Here is a 21,786-nt window from a genome sequence, read left to right on the forward strand (position 1 = left end):
GTGACTCAGATGTCACATTTTGCCTTCACTGGTTTAGTCATGCAATGTATGTTTACCTGAGTGCCTACAATGTTCCAAGTACCGTGAAAGAGAGTTATGAACACAAACGTTCTTCATTCTAGAGGACAAGACAGTGAAAAAGTAAATGAACGAGCAATCATTATTCTATATTCCGTTATTCCATAAAAATTGTTAGAGATTGATTTTATGGAGATACAGCCGAAAGTTGCAACTTTGGCTCTTGGCATTGGATTCTAGACACCCTGTCATCTCTGCCAGTCATCTATCCTCATTCTCCAGGTTGTTGAGCTCGGGTCATGAGTACCTAGATTATGATTGGGAAAGGTAGTAGTTTCCTGGGAGGGAAAAAAAGTAGGTGGTTGGCCACTCTCATGCGACTGAAAAAGAAACAATAACCTAGTGTGCATGTCATTCGAAGCAGGATGCTGAACAGCTCTTCACTAAATCATAGTATCGTGCACTCACCATGGAAATTATTTTCAAACACGGTATATATCACACCAAGTCAGAGAAGATATGCATCAAATGTCCCTGATAGACACCTTACATCAGGAAGGCGGCAGAGTGATTAGTAAATTTCAGGGTGTTTTCTTATGTGTGTTACTCTTAGGGTAAATAGTTGTTTCTCATCTGCTCATAGCTGTAAGTTATAACAAGATGGATGGACCCATGGCTTGCCAGAAGCCATAACTCTTTAGTTAGTTGACATGACCAGATTCCCAATTTTGTCCTCTGAGAGCTTGAGAGTAGCATAAAACATTGACTTCTTCTGACCTTCCCCTCTGTCTTCTCTGGGCAGAATATCTCGATGCATAACACAGTTGGTGGGGCCATGGCGGGGCCCGGAGCTCACCAGCTTGGCAGCACCCGGATGCCCAACCATGACACCAGCGTTGTGATTCAGCAAGCCATGCCGTCGCCCCAGTCCAGCTCTGTCATCACACAGGCACCTTCCACCAACCGCCAGATCGGGTAAGGAGACTTCCTCAGTTGTCTCTGGGTCCTGGCTGGAGCTCAGAGAATGTTCTGGACTTTCTCCTTGTTTCTGGTGCTCAGATTGGGTGAGACAGAAGTTGGTGTTCCTGGCTGGTGTGGTACCACCTGGCCCTTAGAGTGATGCTTTTAATGGGAAAAGGGTGGGGAGTCCCCATTTGGTGGAAACTTTTGATCCTGGACTTTGCGGGGCAAAGCAAGGCATTCGGTGGCATCGTTTCTTCAGACAAGAGCTGTGAACTTCAAGATGACGGGAGAAAACCCCTTGGGTGTGACGGAGAGCAGAGCATATTTTTAGGACAAATGCTTGAGGAAGGTAGAGGGAGGTTTCACCAGCCCACCTTCCTCTCCCACAGAGTGTGTCCCTTTTTTCCTAGGATCTGCTGAGCCCAGCCCCTGTGTCTTCCATGTATTTCCAGTCTTGCTTCCCTCTGATTATTCTTCTTTGCTTCTTTTCCTTGTTAATACCTCTTTATTAGTTCTCCCCTTCCTCTGTGTTGGCCCAGGCTCGTTCCTGGAGTAGAAAAAGCAAAAACAGCAAGCCCTTTCCCCCTGGCTTATGTAAAAAAGACAGTACTGCGGTATTGAGAAAAATTGGTAGAAAGGTCGGTTTCGTCAGAATCCCAGACACTCTGTTTATGGGTTGGAAAAAGTTTTCACTTCTGAGTTTCATATGACAGTGCTATCCCCTGCCTACTTGGAGTGTGGTCTGAGGACCAGCAGCCTGGGCAGTACTCGCGAGCTTCTCAGAAATAACAGAATCTCTGGCCTGCTTCCTTATCTTCAGGATGATGGTTATGTGTCTTCTTTCCACCCTCGCAGGAGTAGAGTGAAGAGGAAATAGAAAATTTAAGAGTAGTCAAGTTCCTAGGAAGAAAAAGTAGTAACTTAAGCCAAAGAGCTCTGATAAATTTATATTGTTGAAAGCTGAGAACTGCTTGCTGTATGTTCCCACAATCCTCTGTTTAAAATAGGATAGGGAGCTTGCTGTATTTGGTATGTGCATCAGAATTCAGTGTGAATATTCAGCTGAATATTGGATATGGTGATTTAAAACAACAACAACAACAACAACAACAACCCAAAGCAGACCTGCAATGTGCCAATGTGTCTTGCCCCCTTTGTTTTTTAAAAGATTTTATTTTTTAAATTGTTTTTTTAATATGAAATTTATTGTCAAGTTGGTTTCCATACAACACCCAGTGCTCATCCCGACAGGTGCCCTCCTCAGTGCCCATCACCCACTTTCCCCTCCCTCCCAACCCCCCATCAACCCTTAGTTTATTCTCAGTTTTTACCAGTCTCTCAAAGACTTTATTTTTAAGTAGTCTCTACACCCAATGTGGGCTCCAACTTAAAACCCCCAGATCCAGAGTCACATGCTCCACGGACTGAGCCAGCCAGGCGCTTTTCCCTTTGTTTTTCATGTTTGTAGGAATTTCAGATCAAGAGTGAGCATGGGGAACAACATCAGCTTATTCCTCCTTAGAATGCTTTAGAAGGGGTGCCTTGTCTCCCACATTTCTCAACCTATCAGATGGGTTGTGATTTGTGAAGACCCATCTTAACAAATGAGAGCTGTGGGCAGTGATGGTTTCGTGAGCTTGCCATGGGTACCTTTGGTCTCCCATTTAAAAAAAGAATATTAATCTGGCCATTTGAATGCTTGACTTTGCTGGAAGAAGCCAATGCTAAATTAGCTAGTAGCCCTGTTAAATATTTCTTTTCTTTTCAAATGACCGTGGGAGCAAATATTGCCACCATCTAAAGCAAGAACCTATAATATACTACGAGGGTGGAGTGGGTTCTTTAAAGACAGCAGCTAAATCTCAAGGCACTCCTTCACTCTAGTGGTTTGGCTTTGGGCAGACAATTCACAGTTAGGCCAGCTAATCATAATTATTTTATTTTTCTTTCAAGGGGAAAAAACATAAAATGTGTTGGAGTTTACTAGCAGTTTTATAACATTCCTTCCCCCCTGGAGTTCTGCCTCCCCCCTCGCCCCCACCCCAGCTACCCTCTTGGAGGCCCTTAGCGTTCGGCCATTGTTAGTACAATGCTGGTTTTTGTGAAACAATCTTTTAAGGGTTAGCACTAAATTCTAAGATGCGTGTTGACTCTGTCAATAATTTACCCGGCTGGCCCAGGGCTGTACAGTTGGGTGACATTTCTAGGCTGTGTCACTGTGCCTGGGTGGGTGGGAGTGTTTCTCTGGTACATGCGACCTCCCAGCCCACTCCGTCTTCTCATTTACTCCTGCATGTCTCTCCTGGTGCGTTCTAGGAGATAATTGTCACTTTTAGGACTCTGTCTCATTGCCAGGCTTGAGGGAGGCTGTTCCTTTTCTTCAGATCCTTCCCTGTCGTGCTTACCATGTTGATTCCAACCCACACATCCTGTCATTTCCATTTTCTCCATGTGACCCATCTAAAACCTTGCCCGGATGGCCATGGGGGCTCAGCAAGGAACAACCCAACCCATCTCACCAGTGGATTCAGAATGAAACTCTAGGTGGTAACATTTGGGGATGGTTGACTCTTTTATTTCTCGCAGCAAAGAGGAAATGAGTACTTATTTTAAAACATGAGTTCCCTCTGGAGACTGTGTCTTTAAATGAGCATTTGAAATTGCAGATAGTTTTTTTTTTTTTCTTGAGACTGCACAGAACCATATTGTAGTAATATTCTGATTTTTATCACAACCTCAAATATTTAAGTGTCAAAATCTGGCCAAGCCACCTGCAAATGTTTGCCATGGCTACTGGCCAACAAAAACAGCAAACAGCAATGAAAGTCTTCATTCAGGCTCAGCGCCTAAGCTGCATCCAGGCAGGGAGGCTGGGACCAACCTGTGCCCACGCACAGTGCTTTTTTGCTGCGGCCAGTGGGTGTGTTCACGACTGGAACTTTGTGGGAGAGGGAGGGGGCCGCCTGTCTCCTGCCCCCTCTTTTTCCTTCCCTTCTCCCGGTGCTTGGCTTCTGCTGCCAACCTTACTTTTGCTTTCTTTTCTGCACCTTCTTTCATGCTGTATTTAAGCATAAAGGCTCGAATATATTAGGAGTGATATTGACAATGAAGGAGTTGGAAATGGGAACAGCACGGTAGTCCAGGGAAGATTTTGAGGGGCAAAGGTGTATGCATCTTTGTAACCATCGGATTTTCATACTTTTTGAGCAGGCAATGAGCCAATCTAGACCAAAGTGGGTGGAAATGCAAAAATCCAAAGAAATAAATTTATAAGTAGGTGGATAAGCAACACAGGCAACTTCTGTGCCATCCCATATCACCCCCCCCACCATGCCCTATGCCCAGTTCTGTCAAAGTAACGCTGTTATCCCAGTAGAAACTGGAGGTAAGTATAAATATCCCAAATTGTACTCGTGCGGTTAGGCAAGCTAGAAAAACACACGGTGCTAGAGAGTGTGGGAGGCATCCCCAAACTAGTGACTACTTGTGCTTAGTCAGACTGGCAGACGCTCTCTCAGGAAGAGTGTCTTTGGCTGATTGATGGTAGCATTTTAGGAGATAAGTTTTCCAGATGGGGAAAAAAAAAAAAAAGAGTTGAGCCATGGGCTGTGGGGGAGACAAGTGAGACAGAAAACAAGCATGTGTTAAATATAGATGAAATCGATTCAGCCTTGGAGCAAATATGTGGCAGATTCCAAGCAGTATCTCTGCTGCAGTCATTTTTATTAGATATCATGTAACAGGCTCATTAATTCAGGATTAAGTCAGCAGAACCTGGGAAAAATGGTAGATGAGCATGTAGTGGTCATGTAAATTCCCTTTCTCTGTCTCTTACTCTGTCTTTGTCTCTCTCTGTCTCTCTTTGTATGAGATACTTTTGTAGGAGCCGGTAAGCAGTTGAGGAGGTGGCTATAATCTTAATAGATCCCAGGTTTCCTGAAGGAGTCTAGTTCTCTTTATGGTGTAAGCATGAGCAGGGAATTCATGCCCGGTGATTCTTCAGGAGAGTAGTAAAGATGGAATGGAATGTGGCATTCTCCACCAATGGACCTTGGTACAGGATTCTGATAGGTCGTGAGAGACACTGCCACTCTACTCCACCCGTTTTCTTCCTGTATTCCGTTTTCATTCAAAATGTTCTACAAATTGAATCCTCTGTAGGGATTCGGGCAAACACGTGAGCTTGTCAGACGATCGGTGAAAAGTACTTGATGGTCATAGTTTACGACATAGAAGTGTTCTGTGCCTAACGTCAAGATACACAAATGTTCCTACGAAAGCTCGTATCTTGAACAAAAGATATCTGGCTCGTTGGGGAACATTCTGGTTAAGATGTCAGGAACCGTGAAAATATGGTCAACCGCATGCATATTTGAAGCCATTAGTGTATGATATTCCTCCTTCGTTTTGTACTACTTTGAATCCTGGCACATCAATGTCCATGTGATGTGTAACTATGTTAGCAATTTGGTCCTAAACCCTATTTGCATGGGGTTGTGGTTGGACAGTATAGGCCTGGTACTTAGCCAGAAATTGATATAAGATGCCGTAGAAGCAAACCTTGTTTTATGTAAAAATAAAGAGAAGCCAGTACGCGCCATAAATTGTACCTCCTTTTGCCCTTTCTGCACTTCTTTTCTGTTTGCGATCTCTGACACTGTGTATTATACAGAGTATTAGGTGTGGCTAATACTTGGTCCTTGACGTGACCGGTAGTCATAGTAATAAAGCTTGTTCTGCCTCAGAGTGTGTTGGTGTTAAAAGCATGCTACCTTTTCTACCAGAGTCATGCGGCTCCGTTGTATAAGTTGGTGTTGCTGTTTGAGGTGTTCATTGAGATGGGAATGGTAATTGATTTGAGGATTTTTGTGTCACTGTTGCTCAGAAATTGAGGGAGAGAGGTCGGCTAATGGCGCTGCCACAGAAAAGCAACATTTCAAGAGGACTTAAGATAAATAAAGCAGCTGACAATTTGGGAGTGTGCTTGCTCTGTAAATGCATAGGTGTGTAAAACCACTATCCAGAGTTTTCTTTAACTTCACAAGCCAAACTGAACATGAGTAAGACCGTCACTGCCCACCCCAGGCTGATGCTAGTGACATCCAGGCCAGCCTTCTTCCTGCTGGAGGCAGCAGACCAGCAGGTCCCAGGGTGTCACTGGCCCACGGCCCTTTGCCAGGACAGCTTGAAGACCCCTTTGAGTAATTCAGAATAGAAGCCTTTACTTCCTGCTTTGTGTTTTGCTGAGTATCGTGGCTGTGAACATTGCTTTATTGTTAGAAAGTTGCTGGATCTTTCACAGCCCTGAGAACATTTACGAGGGCCCTTCAGGGGGATGCTTTCTGGGAGGGTTGACGGACTTAACCATATGGCTCCCGTTAAATCCCATGCAGAGCCTTGAGAAATTACCTCTGACAAGGGGGCCAGCAGCCTTTCCACTCACAGAGTTTTATGTGTGGAACGAAAAATTAAGTACTGATACTTGAGGAAATATAAGGTTTCTTAACATTCAGAAGTTGTAATACCACATGGTATTGTGGCCAGATGAAGGGGGCAGAGCCAGAACACCAGAGCACATGGCTGCATATTCCAAGAGGCGGAAAAATAACCCTACTCTTGTCTCTGAATCCGGCTCTTGCCTTGGATTCCTCAGGCGAGCTTTGTGTGCCTTGCTCCGCCAGCTCCTCACCTGGAACACAGCAAGGCTGGTATCTTCATCCCTTTACAGTGATATAAGAAAATACCCCAGACCCAGTGGCTTAAATAGCAGAACTTCATTTCTCACAGTTCTGGAGACTTGAAAGTACAAGGTCAAGGACCTTGGTCAGAAGATTTGGTTCTCGGTGACGACCCTTTTCCTGTCTTAGAGACAACTGCCATTTTGTTGTGCGCTCACCTGGCCTCTTCTTTGTGCTTGGTGGGGTAAGGGTCGGGAACGTCGGTAAATGCTGGTATTTCTTCTTCTTAGGAGGACGCTAATCCCATCCCACCCTTATGACCTCATCTAAACACGATTGTTTCCCAAGTCCCTACCTCCTAATACTATCCCATGGGGAGTGAGGGATTCAACATATGAATGTGGGGAGTACACAAACATTTAGTCCATAAACAGCTAGTTGGGAGAGAAACTTGGAGGTCACCCCACAATGGCTCAAGCTTTTTGTTAGACAAGCCCTCCATTGGTAATGAAGACAAAGAAGGAAGTTGACATTTATCCAACATCTATATGTCAGGCCCTGATCTAGCATTGCGTGTTGTTTCCTATAATTGTCCAAGAGCCCAGGGAGGCAGGCATTATTTACTCCAGTTTCATTGCTCAAAGAAGAGAAGTAACTTTTCCAACATCGTCCAGCCAGTGAGATGAGCAGAGTTTGAATGGAGGTCTGTTGGACTCCAAAGCACATGCTTTCCCTATACTCCGATGCATAGCAATCCCAGTGCTGTGGAAGACACATGAGCTTGTCTGGCCGTTTGGGAGAATCCAGTGTGAAGAGCCTCTGTGCTGTGCAGGATGGTCAAGGGCAGAGGTAGACACATTGAGTGGCTAGCAGCCGCTCCAGTTCTGCAGGGGAAATATATAGGAGATCGGAGACTGTTTTGCACATGGGGAAGCAGAGTTGGTCTGTACCTGGGAGCTCTGGCCAAATTTCCCCTTTTGTAAGAAAACCAAAGTCACTGCAGAGAGTGACTGCTCTTTCTTCAGCCATTTGGTTGCTCTGCCCTGGGCTTCTTGGTCTCAAGGAAGACCCCCCAGCCTTTGCCCAGATGAACTGTGTACTTCCAGATTTACTCTGATCTCTGCTGTGGATAAGTGAATTTGCCTGTGACCTCCTCTCCGAGGAGGATTTCATTTCTGGACCTTATGAACAGAAGCCCTGCTCACAAAGTTTCAGTAGCTTCCATATAGGTTACTCTGTGTGAATCTGCCCCCGACCCCATTTTTAGAAACAGATAGGCGCAGATGAGGGTCTGCTTCTAGAGCAAATAGCCCAGAATCATTCACTCCGTGTCCGTCGTAAATCTAGACAATTGCTCTTTTCTGCAACATATTGAAGAGATATGCCTGGAGAACCAGAGTTTGCTCAGAGCTAAACTATGTTGGGTCAGAGGAGAGCCTTGTAAAAGTATTGGCCATGAGTTCAGAGGTGATAGGTTTAGGATAGTCCGAGCTCTGCCATTTAAAAGGTTTTCAACTCTGGCCAAGTGCTCAACTTCCCTGGGCCTCAGTTCCTTCATCTCTATATGAAAAGGTTAACCAACTGATTTCAAGTCAGTCCTAGTATCAGAATTCTCAGACGGTGCTTTTTCTGTCTCAAATTTATTTTCCCTCTTGGCTTGTTTTCTTCTGAGAGTTGAATTTGGTGAGAGCTCTAAATGATGTGTTTACGGATGTGTTCAGGTACTACAGTGGACAAGAACAGATTAGGGCTTGGGAGTGCTTGGAAAGAGGAGGCTGGTGCTGTCAAACAGAGGGGTCCCAACATATGAAGCCAGAGAGATCTGATTTCCAGAGTCAACTCCTAGGTGAATAACTACAAATTTCTAAGTCTGTTCCGTGGTAATGAGCATACCCATTTTACATTTACATGTAAATGAGCATACCCATTTACATGTGACTTGCCCCAAGTCATACTAATACTGGCAAGAGCCAGAACCGGAAGCAAGGCCACCTACACTGCACTGTTCTGTGGGTCTGAATGAACTTGACTCCCCCAAGTTTTGGTTTCATTGCCTGTAAAACAGGGAGGTATCACTAGAAAATCCTCAAAGTCCTAGGGGCGCCTGGGTGGCGCAGTCGGTTAAGCGTCCGACTTCAGCCAGGTCACGATCTCGCGGTCTGTGAGTTCGAGCCCCGCGTCAGGCTCTGGGCTGATGGCTCGGAGCCTGGAGCCTGTTTCCGATTCTGTGTCTCCCTCTCTCTCTGCCCCTCCCCCGTTCATGCTCTGTCTCTCTCTGTCCCAAATAAATAAATAAATAAATAAAATAGTTAAAAAAAAGAAAATCCTCAAAGTCCTATTCACTAAAAAAAAAATGTAGTGATTTTCATAACAAGTTTAATTTTGAAAACAACCTGACATTGTATGTTCTTTGAAGGCACAGTACTACATGCATGGCTATGTGTAGTTTCCTCCTTTGCACTAATCTTATCAATAAATTGTTCTTTTATTGTCACTTTGCTAAAAGTATCTCATTGTTGGAGATCTCACAAGAAAAACATAAAAGCAACAGCATACTAGTGAAAGATATAAAGCAAGTCCGATGCAAGAAACCTGGACAATGATCTTGCCAGAAGCAGCTCTTTTGGAAAATGCTGTCCACTGTCTTCTTTTCTGGCATTATTGTCATTTTGGGGTTTACTTCGTGGAAGATTTGAAACATAGGGCTTTAGTTTACATCAATATTGAGTGTCTTCCTAGAAAAGTAGACCTTGGATAAGGTGCCAAGTAACTAGACATTGGGGGTTAGGATATATGTTTCCCATAATACAAAATGCAATAATGAACTACCTTTCTGTACTTGTCATAGTTTCTACATGGGGATTGGCTCAGTATTTCCTGTTTTCAGGACCGGAAACATGGATGCCTAGCTGCCTCATGGCAGCTCCTGATGTGTGGTTTAAAGAGAGTCCCAGGACTAAGTGTAATCATTCCTTGGTGAACGCCAAAAGGGGTATTAACACGGGGAAGTGATCAGTGTGTGCAGTGCTCTGCAAGGCAAGCATCTTAGGAGAAATGAACCTGATAAAGCAGATCTGGTCCTTTGTAACTGGGAGGGCACTTTGCTCTTTTGAAGACTGAGCAAATAACATGGCAGTGCCTCAGTGGGCATTTCTGGTCATTTGTAGCTTTCATATTCTTAAGTACTGTATGTCTCATAAAGTGTGAATAACTCCGCCATCTGAACTGATTGACAGGTATTTTCTGAGTTAAGAGACGGCTGTTCTAGGAATTTGCAGATAGTTCATGGTACCCATTGCATATATCGTGTATGTATGTAATTGGACATCTTGGGATTCAAAAGATAAATGATTCAATAGGTTCTCTCATATGTGTTTTTCAATAATACTATTTCAATCCTTATTAGATCATATGGATTTTCTGTACCATCACTTTTTATAACTTTTCTGATGAGGATTTGGTCAAAGATTATACAAATTGTATGGGCATTTACTTTTGGTGGGATGAGAATTACGCATTTTAATAAACATCTAGTTTGGTCTTGGATCTTGGATATAAAGGGGATCCTTGATATTAAGTTTCAGTTACATCCAGATGGAATTCAGTTTCAATGAAGCACAACGTAAACCCATTGTTGGGGACTGAAAGCCATCGCTGGTGGTTTTGACTGTACTACTCCCAAGTTCTTTACACAGACCCCCTTGATCTTGCTGGGCTCTGTTTTTCCATTTTATGAAAAGAAATAATGAAACTAGCTTACCTAATAAGTGCCCTCTTGTAGCTCTTAGGAACAAGTTTGTTTCTTTACCACAACTAACACTCTACTGCAACACTGCTTGGCTGATATGGATCGTGGAAGAAGAAATTCCATAAAATCAATACGTTCAAATTTAGTAGGCAATCTAGTCATCTATTTGCCTTGTATGCTGTGCTTTTGGTAAATATCAACGTAAAATTCCTGTAGAGTAATAAACATTCTTAATGGTACCAGACATGTTTAAAAGAATTTGGAGTTTTATAGTTTCACCCCCTTTGGCAAAGTGCATTTTGGCTGGTGAATAGTCTGGTAGAGTCTGTAAAATGATAGGACCCTTGTGAGTGTGGGGTAGAGACATGTCGGCATGTGCTTGGGTTGCTTTTGCAGGATTGCAGAACTTTGCAGAGAACAGATGGCCCCAAACATCTTTGAAATGCCAGAAATGACTTCCCCAATAACCACAGGCCCATCGTATATTGGTTCAGATATGGTAATTCACAAACCAAATGCACAGCACTTCACAGCTGACCTCTAATCTATTATTTTCACCTCTTTCCATAATCCTATGCTGAGTCAGAGTATATTTTTAATGACAAAACTAAGCAAAAATGCAACTTTATAGATGCATATTCCAAACGATAGCCTCTCTAAAACATTGGGAGAAGGAATTTGAAAATAGGGGCACCTGGCTGGCTCAGTCGGTGGGGCATGTGACTCTTGATCTCAGAGTTGTGAGTTTGTGTCCCATGTGGGGTGTAGAGATTACTTAAAATAAAATCTTTTTTAAAATGTTTATTTATTTTTGAGAAAGAGAGAGGGAGAGGGAGAGGGGCAGAGAGAGAGAGGGAGACAGAATTTGAAGCAGGGTCTAGGCTCTGAGCTGTCAGCAGAGAGCCTGACATGGGCTCGAACTCACAAACCGCAAGATCATGACCTGAGCTGAAGTCAGATGCTTAACCGGCTGAGCCACCCAGGCACCCCTTAAAAATAAAGTCTTAAAAAATAATCCCAAGTAAACTGTGTACACTGTTATAGGAGACCAGGGAATTTTAAAGCCAGTTAGATCCAAATGGAAATTGTGTGTGTGTGTGTGTGTGTGTGTGTGTGTGTGTGTGTGTGTATACATTTCATAATATTTTGCTCTACTGGAAAATAGTTTAGGCCATTTGACATATGTGTTACCTTATTCAAAGCCCTTGAAGAATTCTTGATATATTCTGTATATTCTAAATAGCATGGTTATTCATGATGCCCTGAATATCCCTTATACTCTCCCTCTTACATGACAATAAACTATACCAGCACCTTGGAACCACTTTTAAAGAATAGCCACAGGGGCGCCTGGCTGGCTCAGTTGGTAATGCATGCAACATTTGATCTCGGGCCATGAGTTCGAGCTCCACGTTGGGTATAGAGGTTACTTAGATAAATAAAACTTAAAACAAAGTTTAAGTTGAAGAATAGCCACAGTGACTGACAAGCATAATAAGATTAAACAAGAAAAAACTCACGTAGATTCACATGAGCCCCTTTACCTAATTTTCAGAAAATTGAAACAATTTCCTCATTATCTAGAAAATGACCATTTGGTTGATGGATTATGTTTTCAGGAGAAGCCACTTTTTATTTCTCTGACACCTTGACATCATTGGCATGTGGGATGATATACTTAGGTGCTAATGCTAACATCCCTGGAGGGTGGTGACAGCCAAATCTTAGAGCAGGGGAGGGAGACTCAGCTCAGGTGGTGATTCCCTTCCTGTGAGGAGGAGGGCAAATATTTCAGAGAAAATTGGCGGTGATGCTAATCATGGGCTTGGGGCTTCACCAAAGAAGGCTTTGATTTACCCGGAGATTCTAATTTATAATACACAGTAGAGTGGGGGTGGGAGGGCACTCATCTGGAATCCTGACTCTCTCGCGTTTCTCTGTCCCTCGCTTCCTCCCTCCTTTCTTCCCATTTCCCCTGGAAAGAAAGGAGGAATACATCAAATTATTTATGTCTGTCATTTGGCCATGGCTCTGGCTAAAAGTCTGGATTTGGAGAGAGTTTAAAACTTTTAACTAAAAAGAAAATGAGGTTGTGTGTGTGTGTGTGTGTGTGTGTGTGTGTGCGCGCACGCACGTCTGTGTGCAGTGTCAATTACTAGACATGTTCCAATCCACCCTCATTGTGTGGATAGCTGCTATTTATTTAATTTAACTCCGTAGTCAAGCACTTTGCAGGAAACTAGAGGAGTGAGTTTGTCCAGATCTCTTTTGGCAAATGTGTGTGTGTCTGTGTTTGTGTGTGGGAAAGAAAAAGACAGAGAGAGGGAGGGAGGGTGGAAGGGAGAGGGAGACAGGGAGAGAGAGAGAGATGGAAAGAGAGAAAGAGAGAGAGAGAGAGAGGAGAGAGAGAGAGAGAGCGACAGAGACAGAGGGACAGAGAGATTTTTATAAAAAGAGTGTGTGAAACTTTGGCTGCCCCACCGAAGCCACATACAACCAACGTTATATTGGGTCCACCGCGTTCCATAATTATTATTGCCATTAGGAATAATTATTATTTGCTTCATTGAGTTGGCAGTTTGGAGCCTGCCTGAGACAGAGGCTTTTCACAGGAGCTGTAGAGCACAAAGAACCGAGCAATCACCCACAAGTGCTTCAACATGTTTGGACGACGTCCTTCTCTTGGTTCACTTCATTGGGTTTCGTACACATTGAGCTTCAAATTGAATGAAAAGTTCATCAGATACAAAACCAGCATGAATGAGTGCCCACACTCAGAAAGCTTTTTCTTTTCTTTTCTTTTCTTTTCTTTTCTTTTCTTTTCTTTTCTTTTCTTTTCTTTTCTTTTCTCTTCTTCTTCTTCTTCTTCTTCTTCTTCTTCTTCTTCTTCTTCTTCTTCTTCTTCTTTATTAAATGCTGAATTCCTGATGTTTCTCAAGTCTGGAGATGAGAGTTCTCCTCATGAAGCTGTGTTCCTTGAATTAAAAATAGAAAAATAAATAATAAGTTGAGTCTTCAGTTAGAGGCTGGGTTTGAAATGGTATGAGAGGAAAACGTACAAGGACAGGAGGAACACCCAACGGAAAAGCAGCATGCTTACTTAGGAGGCAGAATATTTACAACCTTGACTTTGGTTGTTTTTTTTTTTTTTTTTCCTGATTTGTTTTCACTCCTGGAAACTCTCCAGATTCCAGATTCTGTATTGTTTCCTTCGCTTCTCATCCTGAAATACCTGTGCCATGGGCAGCCCACACACCTTCCTTAGGGATCTCAGGTAGAGTGGGGCCAGGTATTTTCAACGAGTGGATTGCTCCCAACAGAATCTGTGCCTGGCAAAAGGCTCACCAAGTCATGAAAGTAAGAAGAGCACGACAAGATGTTCTTCCAGACGTTATTTTTCCCATAAGACGTTCCTGGCTTCTTGCCAATGTCTGTACCAGTCATAGGCCTGCGGGCACTTAAAGGGAACAGCACACGCCCTCAAGTGTGGGGTGTCTATCCCTTCTTCCCCTTAACCTCTTCCTCTCACCGTGGGTGTTTGTAGCCAAAGCTGCTGAATCAGACCCCTCAAGAGCCTCCTAAAAACTGCTGAATCAGAAGAAGAAGAAAATCCCCAACAGCTTCCATTTGACACATCAGAGCCCACACAACTGAGTGAATGTCAGCTTTGCGTCTATAGATACCCAGTCTGTCCTCCGTCCCAAAGCCAACCAAGATTGCTAGACAGTGTCAGGGAAGACTAGGGGGACCTCGCTAGGCGTGGGGGAGACACCATGTCTGTGGTGGGAGACACCCCCCTTAGCAGGTCAGGAATGGAAGCAACTGTGTACACACCTTCTCCCAGACGTTGTGCTCCAGTGGGGTGAGTGACGGGAACTGCTCCCCACCCCCCACCCGCCACCCACTGAATAGTGACTTCTTCTATTACTATACGTCATTAAATGGGTTCCTTGGGTGAACGCCGCTGGTGTGAATAAGAAGCGAGTGAAAGTTTCACTGTAGTGATTTCCAGGGATTTGTGATCCTGGACATTATATGTAGGAAAACTGTTTAGAGGGAAAATATTCCAAAGGAGCATTCCTGTCTGGGTTTTTATAAAAGATGGCAAAATGGTACTTTAAAGGAAAAGAAATCTAGCGCTTTCCCTGTGGTAGTAAAGCTTGTCTTCAGCTAAGGTTGCTTGCAGGTATAGAATCGCTGTCTTTTCATCTGTGATTTGTTTTAGGGATTTAGGGGAGGGAAAGGCCAGGGAAATGGCCTGCATCAGCATGGAGTTTAATAAAGATGGAACCCTAATTTGTTCCTTTTCAGTGGTAACCGTCACAAGGAACTACGTCTTTACAAAGCTGTGTGCAGTGTATTGTTTCTATCAGTCCTTAATAGAAGTCCCATTGTTACATTCTCATTCAAAGATCCTGTTGTACCAAGTCTTACCATAGGAAGTGCTTCTTTTAAGGGTGTTTCTATAGAAAGCATTTGATCCCTCGTGTTTTAGTGATGGATTTCTCTGGAAGGCTGGGAGTTCTTCAAAGTCTCGTGATACTGGTTTTTATAGTGATGTGCCTGGTGTTTCTTCTGTTGAGCTCTGTCTCTCCATTAACTGACTTAATTTTAGTTTCTTTTCTACAGTCAAGCAATGAAAAGAGCTTGCAAGTTTTGGTAATTGTTCTGGAATGGGTTGTGTGGTGAGTTTTGGGGGAGCTTCCAAATAGAACTATGCCCTGTCAGAAACTACAGCCACATTAGATGGCAGACACCAAGGGAGAAGCGGTGATGTCACAGTCTGGCATATGACGACACCAGGGTAACAGTTAAACTGCACACAGATTTTTCCTTTAAAAAACCTGACTGCCTACTATGAAAGATGACCAGATAGACCCCAGTACATTATAATGTGATGTCTACGTGCTTGTCACAAAGATGAATCGTTAGAACGTAGGCAGCCAGAATCCACTAAACTGGGCTCTATAGAGCCTGCTTGGGGGCTGCCAAAGATTATGGAGGTGGAGATTGGCCAGGTGGACAGGCACCCCATCTCCCAGGTACCCCTTTGCCCAGAGAAGCTCCACATTTTTTCACCCAGTTGAGTTTCTACCTAATCATTTCTTTGAATAAAGGCTTCTACAGAGAGAAAAAGGTTTGAAAACTACCGAATGAGGAGAGTCTTTTCTCTCTAGGTACCACGAGAGAAAAAGTGAATTTGGGGGCATGCTTATATAGGCACCATGATGAAGACCGGTTTCCTGGAGAAGTAGTGATGCCATCACCATTGTGGAAAGTACATGGGATCGGGGAAACAAGCTGTGGTTTCCAAAGTGATGGGGAAAAGGAAAACATGAAAGAACTTTTAGCAGCTGGTTGGGAAGGAAGAAACTGGTTAAACGGAAAACATAAAGACTTCGTGGGAATTTGTACATTTTAATCTCTCAGGAAAAGGTAGAGCAACAAGAAAGGAAGTTGTGCTGTTTCAACTCACTGTTTTGGCGAGATACATGAACACTTGGGATCACAAGATCTGCGGCACTGAGACCCCGGCCACCCAAAGAGGCCGTGTTTGTGGACTGAGGGCCCCAGACGCCTGGGCCTCACCTGCCACCTTCCATCTGCAGACTGTCTTTCACCATTGCGGTTGGGCTCTCTAGGATTTCACTATCATTTTGGAAAAAAAAATGTTATTTATGTATTTTGAGAGCGAGAGACAGGCAGAGAGAGAGGGAGGCAGAGGATCCAAAGCAGGCTCCACACTGCCAGCACAGAGCATGAGGCAGGGCTCGATCCCATGAACCGTGAGATCATGACCTGAGCTAAAGCCGGACGATTGACTGACTGAGCCACCCAGGCATCCCATGGGATTTCACTATTGTTTTTTTTTTTTGTCTCTTCACAACCTCACCTTTCCTGCAGTCCAACCTGAACTCAGCCTCTTGGCATCCCTAGTAGGACAGTCCCTGACTTCCTCCCCCTTCACAGGCTCAGCAGGTCCTGTCTCAGAGGCACGACTCCGTTATTTCTACCTTTGACTACCATATGTGTGTTGTTGCAAGTCAAATTGTGTCCCCCAAAAGATGTGTTGAAGTCTTAACCCCCGTACCTCTGAATGTGACCTTATATGGAAACAGGATCTTTGCAGATAGAATCAAGTTAAGAGGAGGTCGCACTGAATTAGAGTAGGCCCTAAACCCCATGACTGGTGTCCTTAGGAGAAGGTCACGTGAAGACGCAGGGAGAAGGTCCTGCGACAACCGAGGCAGAGATTGGAGTGATGATGCATTGGCAAACCAGGGAAAGACAAGGTTTGCCAGCAACAGGTAGGGGCGCCATGGAACACATTCTCCCTCAGAGTCTCCAGAAGGTACCAACCCTGCTGACACCTCAGTTTCAGACTTTTAACCTCCAGAACTCTGAGGGAATGAATTTCTGTTGTTTTAAAATCACCCGGTTTGTGGTAATTTGCGACAACAGCCCTAGGAAACTGATACACATGTCTTCATGTAATTATGGACCTGTTTGCCTTGCCAACAGAATTGTGGTTAAAAAAAAAAAAAAAAAAAAAGTCTGTCACTCGATTCTTTCATTCAGCTGGACCAGATGTGCCGATAAAAACATTAAGAGAAAAAATGCTAACTGAGAATAAAAACGAAACTACTCTGGAGAACTGGTATCTTGGAGTTGGGACCCGTTCGGTGGGATACCTCCAACTCTCCATTCGTACGGACAGAGAATGAAGATCAAACTCTAGATCAAACAGAGCCACCGTTGATATCTGCTGATGAAAAATGTTATCAAAGATGCATTTTACCTGGGCTGCAAACCTACAACTGCCATAGAAATCCACTTTGAGGTGTACGGGGGAGAGTGGGATTTTCCTTTCACCATGCTTACTCTGCTCAGTGGTATTTGCTGGATTCTGAAGGATGCACTTTTTGTTGATTAAGCCTGTCTACCCCATAATCTGCAGTGAATGGAAGATCAGCATTGCACATGGGTCTGGGGGCTTTTAGACTCAGCCTGCTAGAAGTTTTTTAGCAGCCGAGGACATTCTCTGAACATTGAGAGCAAAGGTACCAGCAACTGGTCTGAGGAAGGACTGCCCAGGGTGATGGGTTTTGTGTGTGTGTGTGTGTGTGTGTGCGCGTGTGTGCATGCGTGTGCATGCGTGTGAGTGTGTGTATCTTCAGACACTGAGCTTAATCACCAAGAGATTTCCTTTAGGGGGTGCCTGATTCCTTTCAGCCCCCCCGCCCCCCCGCCCCAGCCTGCAGGCTGGTGCTCATTTTCATGACTGATCAGGGTTTGAGCTGCTGTTCTCCTGATACATGTTTTTGAAAAAGGAAGTAGCTTATGTGGCAGCACTGGTCTTTTGATCTGTTAGCTTTTCTTAATTCTTTTTGAAGCATCCTTCTGACTCCTTCTCTGGCTCTGGGTGATTTAAAGGAAAAATCCTGGAGTTTATATGCTCCAAGAAACCTAATGCTCCGAGAAATCCAATAAAGCTCACCACCAGAATTGTGTTGGATGATGAAGGGGTATGAGATGACCACCCAGAGCAAGAGTCCAAGTGGGAGGGTGTTCAAGGCAAGTAGACATATACCTTTGTGAAGCTGCCATTGAGGAGGGGTCTGCAGGCTGCCGACACCTGTAAGAGTGGGACCAGACTAACACTTTGAATGTTGGAAACTTCCATATTTTCTATCAGGGAAGTCTGTTTACCCCTCAGTATAATAGATACTTCCTGCCCCCCCACCCCCCCCCGACCACCCCCCACCCCCCAGCCCTTAGTAGCTTTTTGTTCAAATTCTCACCTCTTAGGAACTTGGTGCTTTTGGATCCAGAGTGATTCAGGGTTTTCCTTTTCCTAATGGTCTCATCAAATCACAATGACACCTTGATTTCTTCAGTGTTTTTAATAAACCAGAAAACCGAAGCCATTCCCCTGGCCCAACCACTGAACTGATGTGAAGTGACACCTCCCGAAACTCACGCTCTTTTGTGGTCTTCATCCTTATTGGTCAGAACTCCGGCTGGGTGTTTTCCAAGCACATGTTTCTCTCCGAGTCCTGATGAAAACCCCACAGGTGAGCATGGTGGCTGTGTGGCAGGCAGAGAAGAGGAGGACGCATTGTTCCCCAGAGCAGCTCAGGACTCTGGGAGGGATCCAGGATGCTCTTACAATTTTCATAAAATAATAATAGCCACAAAGAAGCTTCTTGCAGTTCAGCCCAGTAAAAGCATCAGGCTAATCATCCCTGCTAGCCCTCTGACAGGGCCCCGCTTCTCCCAGGCTGAGATCTTATGCTGAACCCTTCCCATGGCTTATTCTATCCTTTCGTAGCTTCATCAGTTTGCTAAGAAGTAGAGAATGACAAGGGTGAAGAAACACAGTCAGGATAATCAAATCCTGTTCCCCAGGCAAGTGTTTTCCTTTGGGATGATAAAGAGAAGTTGGAGCCATCATGGATCTCAGATTTGAGATGACTAAAAAAAAAAAAAAAAAAAAAAAATGCAGTCTAATTACGAAATAAGTTTTAATTTTGGAAGGCTTCGAAAAAGTGGCTTGTAAGCCAGCTCCAGTCATAGTCACGTTCTGGCTGGGAGCAGCAAGTGGGAAAGAATGGGACACCCCAGCGTGGCCTCAGGGCACGCTTGTCCATCCCACAAAACTGCCTTCTGGTTTGGCATTGCTTTTCCCACCTGGCAACCGCCTGGTGCAGAAGGGCTTCCATCTAGAGTGCCTGGCAGAAGCACCCCACAGGGCATTCCCGATGGTATAAGACCAGACCTGAAGTGGACAGAGTGGTCCAGCCATTGCTTCCGGCAGTGAGCCTCTTGCCATGTGACCAGCCTTGAGGACATAAGATCACCTCAAACGTCATTGGAAAAGGAGGATCGTTAAATTCATAGGGCTCTGGAAACTCAGTTATTTATCTACATTTGGCTTTATCCACCCCCCCACCCCGCCCAAAAAAGTCATTTGAGGCACCTTGCGGAAAATACAACAAATTTAAAAATAAGAAAACGTTTGGGAGAAAGGAAAGCAGCACGAGAGAATGCTTGACGAGACTGAAAGACAACGGGGTGGTTTGCCGCTGATGACATTTGTCATGATTGCTGCCATCTTTTTTTTTTTAATGTTTTTATTTATTTTTGAGACAGAGAGAGAGCATGAGCAGGGGAGGGGCAGAGAGAGAGACAGACACAGAATCCGAAGCAGGCTCCAGGCTCTGAGCTGTCAGCACAGAGCCCGATGCCGGGCTCGAACTCATGGACTGTGAGATCGTGACCTGAACCGAAGTCGGACGCTTAACCAACTGAGCCACCCAGGTGCCCCGTTTGCTGCCTTTTTTTAAAGAAAGTCAGTGTCTGAATCTGTCGGCACAGAGTGCTTCTTGCACGAGTCACAAACTAGGAAGGGAGAAATAAAGCTTGCCTTGGTCCTGTAGTGGGTTTTTTAGGTATATGTTCAGCCTCACTTGACCGTTGGTAGTGTGTGTGTCATCAGTGTAGCATTTTGGGCCACGTGTTAATGAGCACTGAAAGAGCAGGCCAATGGTAGCAGGATTCTTTGGGAGTTAAAAAAAAAATCAGTTTTGTAAAACTAAGCAGGCCATTGTGGAGGTGGATGGGGGGGTGGGAGGGGAGGGCAGACTCATATTAAAATCCCGATATAAAGTTCTAAGTGACGAATAAGAGGCTTAAATACATAAAGAGCGAGGCTAAATTTGGACCAATTTCCTGTGAAATCTCTTGTGTAATATTTTCAATTTGTGCTTGTTTAATGTGGTTTATTTTCCGAAGGTTCACGGTATAGGTTTTAAATTCAGCCTTGACTACACACATGTGTCGAGAGGTTATAAAACAAGAGCCAGCTCAGACCAGTCTCCAACTGGATACCCTGTGGTGGAAAACATTACCTCCTTTTCAATTCCTAAAATTTCTTCACAGGCACTGAGTTAGTCTTTTCCCCATCCAGCTCCCCAACCAGTTTCCCCGTCACCTGGTTTTACCAACACGTGTCTGGTTATGTTAGTTAGTGCACCCAAGGATGCTACAAGGCCCCTTCAATGCAGATCAGAACTCCAGGGCTATTTAGGGGAGGCCTCCTGACCCCTCTGTGAAATCTCAAATTCTTGACACAAAAGGAAAATACCACACTTCTGATCAAAATAGAGAAACCACCTTAGGCTCTCCAGATGGCTCTGATTTACAGCTCAGAGTTCGAGTTTTGGCCTCTGATGTCCTGGATCACACCTTCTCTAGGATGGGGCCATTTCCTGTAGATAGCAGTAGTGTTTTCTGATGGCTTGAATATAGTATGCAGGACTCGTATTGTAAAAGTCAGACCTTAGCAAAACTATGTGAGGTCTCTTGTTCATGGCACTCACTCTTTCCGACCTGGTATTCTACCTACTCGGTGTTCATCTGCTTCTCTAGGCTTTAAGTCCTCAAAACAAAAATGGTGGTGTATTCATTCCTATATCTCCTCCAACACCCAGCACTTTACACAATACGGAGGACTCTACGCTTAAAAGTGCATTTATACATATGGATATAGAAGAGTTGAAAAGAGGCATCGTGTATATGCAGAGTCCCTACGTTTAAGGAGTGGGAGATCAAAAGAGAGATAAGGAGGTGCATAAGTGTTTGTATCTTCTTTGCGACCATTCAACAAAATATTTATCATTCATTCAGTCAGTTTTTCATTGGGAAAACACTGACTAAGGGCCTGTTTTTTTTGTTTTTTTGTTTTTTTTTTTTCCTGAGGATCTACAAACCTTCCAAGTCTAGGTTGCAGAACCAAAAAAGACCGCTTACAGCTCCCACCCCCATTTCCAGGTCTGCCTGGGCCACTCTTTGCCTCCATTACGTATTTGTTCCCTCTTGGCATGACAGTCTTTCTCGAGATTGGGGATCCGGGCTAGAAGTAGTCAAGGAGTTGTTCTCCAAGCCTCTCTTTTTCCCGGAAGGGACATATAATTATTGGCCCCTGCTGGCTTTCTTACCAAGGATGTAGTTTCTGTCTTCTTACCAGCCTGCCCAGCTTCTGAAACTCAAGTGTGGTGCCAGGAAACCAGCAGCCCAGAAATGTGAGCCTCACTCAACGGTCAGCTGGCCCCCTGACGTTCTATCATGAAAATTTTCAAATATAAGAAGCTTAAAGAAGTGTTTGCCTCCTAGATTCTACTATTCCACCTAACTATATGTGCTTTTTCATATATTTATACATTTATCTGTCCCTGCATTCATACATCGATCCATCTTACCTTTTGATGTATTTCAAAGTAAATGGTAAGACACCCGTAACCTCGCCCCTAACCCCTTCAGCATCGGTATCACTAAAAGGCTCACGATAAGTTTATGGCTCTTTTTTGTTGTTGACGT

General features: G+C 44.2%; 1 protein-coding gene across 13 annotated transcripts in view; it reads left to right on the plus strand.

Moving 5' to 3' along the window:
• The window catches only part of CREB5 (cAMP responsive element binding protein 5), a 482,366-nt gene that overhangs the window by 239,833 nt on the left and 220,747 nt on the right, over positions 1 to 21,786 (plus strand). For all 13 annotated transcript variants that reach the window (XM_042920979.1, XM_042920962.1, XM_042920972.1 and 10 more), the window contains one exon: positions 821 to 993. In XM_042920979.1, coding sequence (XP_042776913.1) covers positions 821 to 993 — 173 coding nt within the window. The remainder of the gene's footprint in view (positions 1 to 820; positions 994 to 21,786) is intronic.

The sequence above is a fragment of the Panthera leo genome, chromosome A2, assembly GCF_018350215.1.
Source record: "Panthera leo isolate Ple1 chromosome A2, P.leo_Ple1_pat1.1, whole genome shotgun sequence".
In the NCBI taxonomy this organism is placed as follows: Eukaryota; Metazoa; Chordata; class Mammalia; order Carnivora; family Felidae; genus Panthera; species Panthera leo.